This window comes from Pygoscelis adeliae, unplaced genomic scaffold, assembly GCF_000699105.1.
Source record: "Pygoscelis adeliae isolate BGI_AS28 unplaced genomic scaffold, ASM69910v1 Scaffold66, whole genome shotgun sequence".
Taxonomy (NCBI): Eukaryota; Metazoa; Chordata; class Aves; order Sphenisciformes; family Spheniscidae; genus Pygoscelis; species Pygoscelis adeliae.
In genome coordinates, this window is record NW_008825167.1 from 2,736,181 (window position 1) to 2,741,926 (window position 5,746).

Sequence of the window (5,746 nt, forward strand, 5' to 3'; positions counted from 1 at the left end):
GCCACAGAAAATAAGGGAGGCAAGCATATTGCAGTTCTTGTACCCAGGAAGTGAACAGGCAGCCAGATCTTCTGCTGGTATATATCAGGATGGCTCCTTCTAATGGCCGCCTCATTTTTATGTTCGGCAGCATAAATTCTATATGAAATTATTTTTTTCCCCTAATAATTCATCTGCAAAATCAAAATGTATGTGTGTGCACTGCCATACATTGAGATGCACGTGTAAAATCTTTCTGCATTAACGCTTCTTTGAAACCTTGCCTTCATATGTATTATTTAAAAGAAATGGAGAAGAGAGTTTAGGCTAATCTGACAGAGCAGGGAATTAATTTTCATAAATGAGCTAATTTAAATATAAATATTTCACCATTTTTCCTATTTAGTCACAAGAATGTAATCTAGTGCAGTAGGTCATGTGTAAATGAGACCAGAAGGTGGCCCAAAATCTTAAAATCTGTTGCATCTCTCTTTTAACTACTCCTTGTCTGATCTCCTGTCTCTTATGCCAGGCACGGTAGTTAACAAAAGTAGCATGTGACCACTTGCAGGTAGTGACTCCTTTGGAGGTTTTCAGCTGCCATTTTCAATTAAAAATAGCTAAAGATGCAGTTATTTTTTAACATTAGCTGTATCTTAAGCACTTGCTGAAGTCATTGTAAAAAGAGACTGCTTCTAATCGTGGAAGGAAGAGATGATCTAAATTAAGAAAAATCAAGGGGACCGCAGTGCCAGTCATTAAGAAAACAGTTTGATAGCATGGATGAAGTAAAAGCTGCCACTACATTTGCCCTGTTCAAGCGAGATCCAGATGGTGTCTCTTCATGCTACAAAATGTTTCATTTATCTATATGTTGGAGCTAAAAGCATCCTCCAGAAGCTTATCCTGCTGCAGTGAAAAGGAGATGTAGCCATCCCCTGCATTATGTGCAAAACTATAGAAATGACATTTCCTTTATTCATACCCATTTCTCTTGGAAACCAAGCCAACGTAAATAACAGGGCCCAGTATTCTCTGTTCTCCACGGATGTTCAAGTATGTTGTCTGCCACTGAGGGGAAAACAGATAGGCGCTGACTTAAGAACATTCAGATTTTGTTGTACGGTTCATGACTCTTAAAGCAACCATTTTATATTTACATCTTGCATTTAATAAAGTTTGAGACAGGAATAATTGTGTGTCTCATACTCTCGGAGCTTCACCTGCAGAGTATTGTATTTAGTTCCGTACGGTAGTGACTCAAAACCACAATGAACCCATGGCATAATCAGAGCTCTGGTAATTGTTTTTAAATAAAGATAGTAAATACAGAAGCATATTGGCTTCCCAGAAATCGATAGCTCCCCCCACCCCTGAAAGGAAGACACACGCATGGTTCAGTTATCTGCCACGGTGTGGAATTTAACAAGGTTAGGATTTTCTGGTTTCCCATCACTGGCCTAAGGTGGAGAGAAATGTGCTTATAATATCGATTCACTAATACACTCTCCCTGTTTTAAATGTCCACAAAAAACAATTTTTCTTCTTTCCATAGACTTAATCAGTAACAACGATATAGAAAATCCATTCATTTATGCCTCCTGAGCTATTAAAAAATTGATTGGCCTTCTGAGCCTGACATTTCCATTTTCAAGGCTTACTTTTGAAAGACAGTGGAGATATTTAAAGGAGAGCTTCCAATGGTAAACTGAAGTTCAGCTGCTTTGCTGCCATTGAAGACAACCAGTAGAAGCTTTCTCATTTGCTTGCTAGAAGCTGAATTAGGCTTATCTGAAGAGGATACGTGCTACTGAATCACAGTGCGCATGCAACTTCGAAATCTTAGGGACTAATTTTTTTCATGGAGGAGGGTGCACATTGTCACTGGTCCTGGGGAGAAAAATATACACAAAAAGAAAGACTCACATTTACTTTTGAAAGGGGACTTGGACTCCCAGGTCACTTCTTAAAAATTTAATCTCTGGTCTTAGCAAAGTAAGAGAAAGGCAGGCCTATTTTAGCCCTTCAGCTTCTGTGGCTGTCTAGCTTAAGTACCTGAGTAGGTTATTGTCAGGGAGGCAACCATGGCTGTAATCACGCATCACGCATGCAATCGTGTCGCCTCGATTCTTCAAGAATCTGAAGCCATGAATCCTTTTGGGTACATATCCCAAAATTGTCATAATTGAGAACTACTTAGTGAGTAAATCATTGGCCTTTTAACCTTGCCGGACTCATTTTGGGCCTTAAGGGAAATAAGGCTGCTCATCTGCATCGATGGTATTCTCTGCTGAACAGTGTCCCGCTTCACAAATTGAATACGTAACACGATCAGCGATTCCTGTTTAGGGTAGCATCTGAGCTGTGTTGACTCTCGCCTTCAAGGAGAGGGGACTCGGCGGGTCAGGAGAGAGGCTGCAGCCAGAGCGAGGTGGGGAACACATAATCTCTGAAATGCAGCTAACATTCGGCAGCAAGCACATCTCCCAGGGACGGATAGCCTTCTAGCTCTCTGCTAACCTTCACGTGAAACAATAATTTATTCACTCAGAAAGCACAGCAATCCGAAATCCTACAGTGACGCAGAAGGCTCCTACAGATTCTCTCTTATGCAAAGACGCGTTAATTAAGATTTACAGGGTTGTGGTTTTTTCTTAACCTTCCTCCCTTTTTGGTGTAGGTTCTCCCCAGGATATAGCAGCTGTGAGAAACCAAGCAGCACTCCAGAGCATGAGGACATCCCGAATGATGGCCCAGAATGCGAGCATGATGGCAATGGGTCCCTCCCAGAACCCCGGCACACTGCCCACGACCGCAGGCCAGTCAGATATGGGCATGGCTCCTTACAGCAACGCCTCTTCCAGCCAGCCGGGAATGTACAGCATGAGCACAGGGATGAGCCAAATGTTGCAGCACCCAAACCAAAGTGGCATGAACATGGCACATAACGCAGGCCAGGGAACGAGGCAGCCTGCCTCTGGACAAGCGGTGGGAATGGTCGGCAATTTTGGTCAGAACATGCTGGTAAACTCTGCTCTTCCCCAGCATCAGCAGCAGATGAAAGGACCTGTGGGCCAGGTCTTACCCAGGCCGCAAGCACCACGACTTCAAAACCTGATGGGGACTGTCCCTCAAGGAACACAAAACTGGCAGCAGCGAGGTTTACAAGGTATACCGGGAAGGACTAGCAGTGAAATGGGGCCCTTCAATAATGGCACAACGTACCCAATGCAGTCTGGGCAGCCACGGCTGTCCAAGCAACATTTCCCACAGGGGCTTAATCAGACAGTTGTGGACACGAGTGGAACAGTAAGAGCCCTGAACCCAGCGATGGGGAGGCAGTTGCTGCAACCACTACCTGGGCAACAAGGAGCCAGCCAGGCCAGGCCGATGGTAATGCCTGCAGTAAGCCAAGGGGTCGCCACGATGTCTGGCTTTAGTCAGCCCCCGACGCAGCAAATGCCGGGTGGTAACTTTGCTCAGAGCAGCCAAGGCCAGGCCTATGACAGGAATCCCACTCAGGACATATCTTACAACTACAGTAATGAAGGAGCAGGGGGGTCATTCTCCAGTTTAGCAGAGGGCGCAGACCTTGTGGACTCCATCATTAAGAGCGGACCAGGGGATGAGTGGATACAAGAACTTGATGAGTTGTTTGGAAACCCCCAGTGAATGGGCTTGTGTAGCTGGAGCTTTGGTTGTTAGGCTTGAAAAAAGAAAAGAGAGAGTTGGATGTTCTCCCCGTCCTTGGATTGTTGTTTTTTTGTTTGAATTGGTTTGGGGTCATTTGGGTTTTTTTTTTTTTTCAATCGTGCAAACCGAGCTGATCTGTAGCCAACTTTGGAAGATTCAGGGGACGATGAAAACATCGGCATCCCAAGACTTCCACCAAGCAATCTCCGTTGCGTGGCAGCACCTGCTGGGGGGGGGGGGGGGGGGCCTCTAGTTGGGAAAATTTGGTCTTTCCCCACTGAAACGAGGCTTCATTGCACAGTGGTATAGGGTGGTCCTGCTATCTCCCGTCTCATGTAACTGTAAACACTGCAACTTTCAGGGGAGCAGATGAAAACGGCTGGGAGAAAAGCCTAAAGACGTCTGTGGGCGATTGCACAGGCCCTGGTCAGAAACGGGCTTAACCCCGGGGGTAAGCAGGTCTCAGTGAACCACGGCCAGGCCCGCAGAGCCGGCTCTGGACTGTCACAAGGGAACATGCAGCACACACGTGACAAACCTAAACAGTCACAGGGAGGTCACCATTTTCACTGCAGAGTGATAAAAATCCAATAAAAGTGTAGGAGACCATAAATTTGGCGGTGCGGTGAGGACAGTTTGATTATGGGACTGCTGCTGGAGACGGCTTGGGTGGGTGGGTTAACTGGTGAGCTATTTAGTCCCCTTGGGACTTGCAATAGCGCTTCTCTGTCAGAGCACTTTGGCATGTATCTGCTGCCTGGGGGTGCAGAATAGCAGCTGCGAACGGTGTTGAAGGGCTAAGAGGTACCAAGAGACATCAGCCTAGGTCCTAAGAGGGTCCTTCTCTCTCCTTCCTCCCCAGTATGTTTTCAGTTCAATTCCTTCCCCTCCTTTCCTTCAGCGTAAAGGTGAGCTGGCTGCACTTTTTTTCAGGTGAGCAACAACTGCCACAAAGGGGCAGGCAGGGGAGGAGGACACAGGTATGAGAAAATGTACAGGGAGGGTTTGGCACGCAGAATGAGTTTCTCCTCTCTTCTTGAAAAGTGCAAGGTTGGCAGATAGTATTACCCTGGAGTGTCTGGGCTCTCGATGTGATGTTATATGCAACGTGATCTTCAGTTTTAAATAGATGTTTGGTCTAATCTCTCTGGTTGCTGGAATAAAATTCACTGCAGTATTTGAAGAACAGGAACCAATGAAGGACTACTGTAAAGATCATTCATGAATGGGTAAAATAATTGATGTCGTTATTACAAACACGGAGTCTGCCCAAATACGCTTTTAGGTAATAGCAACGTGTTACTGTCTCCACTGTGTGGACCAGTCCTGAGCCGCGCTGTAATGAAGTTGTGAATTGTCTTGCACAATATTGAGATCCCAGCCATTCTGAATGTCTAAAGCGGCGGTTCCCCAGCTGCAGCCTGAGGCTGAGGTAAGCTGTCCTCCAAAACCTATCACCTTTTAGTGTTTTCAGCTGAGAGCTGCTTATCAGGGTATATAGTAGTGCATAAAAACGTTAACGTGGTCCACGGTCCAAAAAGTTTGGGAACCTCTGGCCTAGTGCTGGCCTCTGTGAGCCGTAAGATATGCTCTGTAGCGAAAGTGTCTCTAGTGTACAACTACCAGTACCAACTGTCCAGCTACCGATTGCCTCCTCGTGTGCTGCTGTCCTTGGGCCCGGCGATGCGAGGTGCTCAGCCGCTGAAATCCACAGGAACTGAGGGGCTTGGCACCTTGCATTTTTAAGTCCTGCCTTTCCCTGTGGAGCACAGATATGCATCACATTAAGGAGTGGGAGCAAAATGGGCCTGGAACCATCCCAGCGCCCCGTTAGGGTTCCCTTGCAGGGCTTACCTGGGCGAGGGGAAGCATCTGTTTCAAATGCTGTAACGCAGGCAGGACAAGCTGCATTTTTAACTTGGACTAGCTGGTCAAGGTGAGCTATCAAACCACCTTGCCCTGACTGCTAAATTTTTAAAAAATGCTTTAGTTACGTCTCTTTTAGCTAACCCCTTTTTAAAATACAGCACAAGGACCTATTCCAGTTCCTACTGAAGACGACAGGGGTTTGCCT

At 46.2% G+C, this 5,746-nt stretch overlaps 1 protein-coding gene across 1 annotated transcript in view; it reads left to right on the plus strand.

Moving 5' to 3' along the window:
* MAML3 (mastermind-like 3 (Drosophila)) overlaps positions 1–3,721 on the plus strand; it is a 237,676-nt gene extending 233,955 nt beyond the window's left edge. The window contains exon 5 of the mRNA XM_009328865.1: positions 2,660–3,721. Coding sequence (XP_009327140.1) covers positions 2,660–3,651 — 992 coding nt within the window. The 3' untranslated portion in view covers positions 3,652–3,721. The remainder of the gene's footprint in view (positions 1–2,659) is intronic.
* The last annotated feature ends 2,025 nt before the right edge of the window (positions 3,722–5,746 follow it).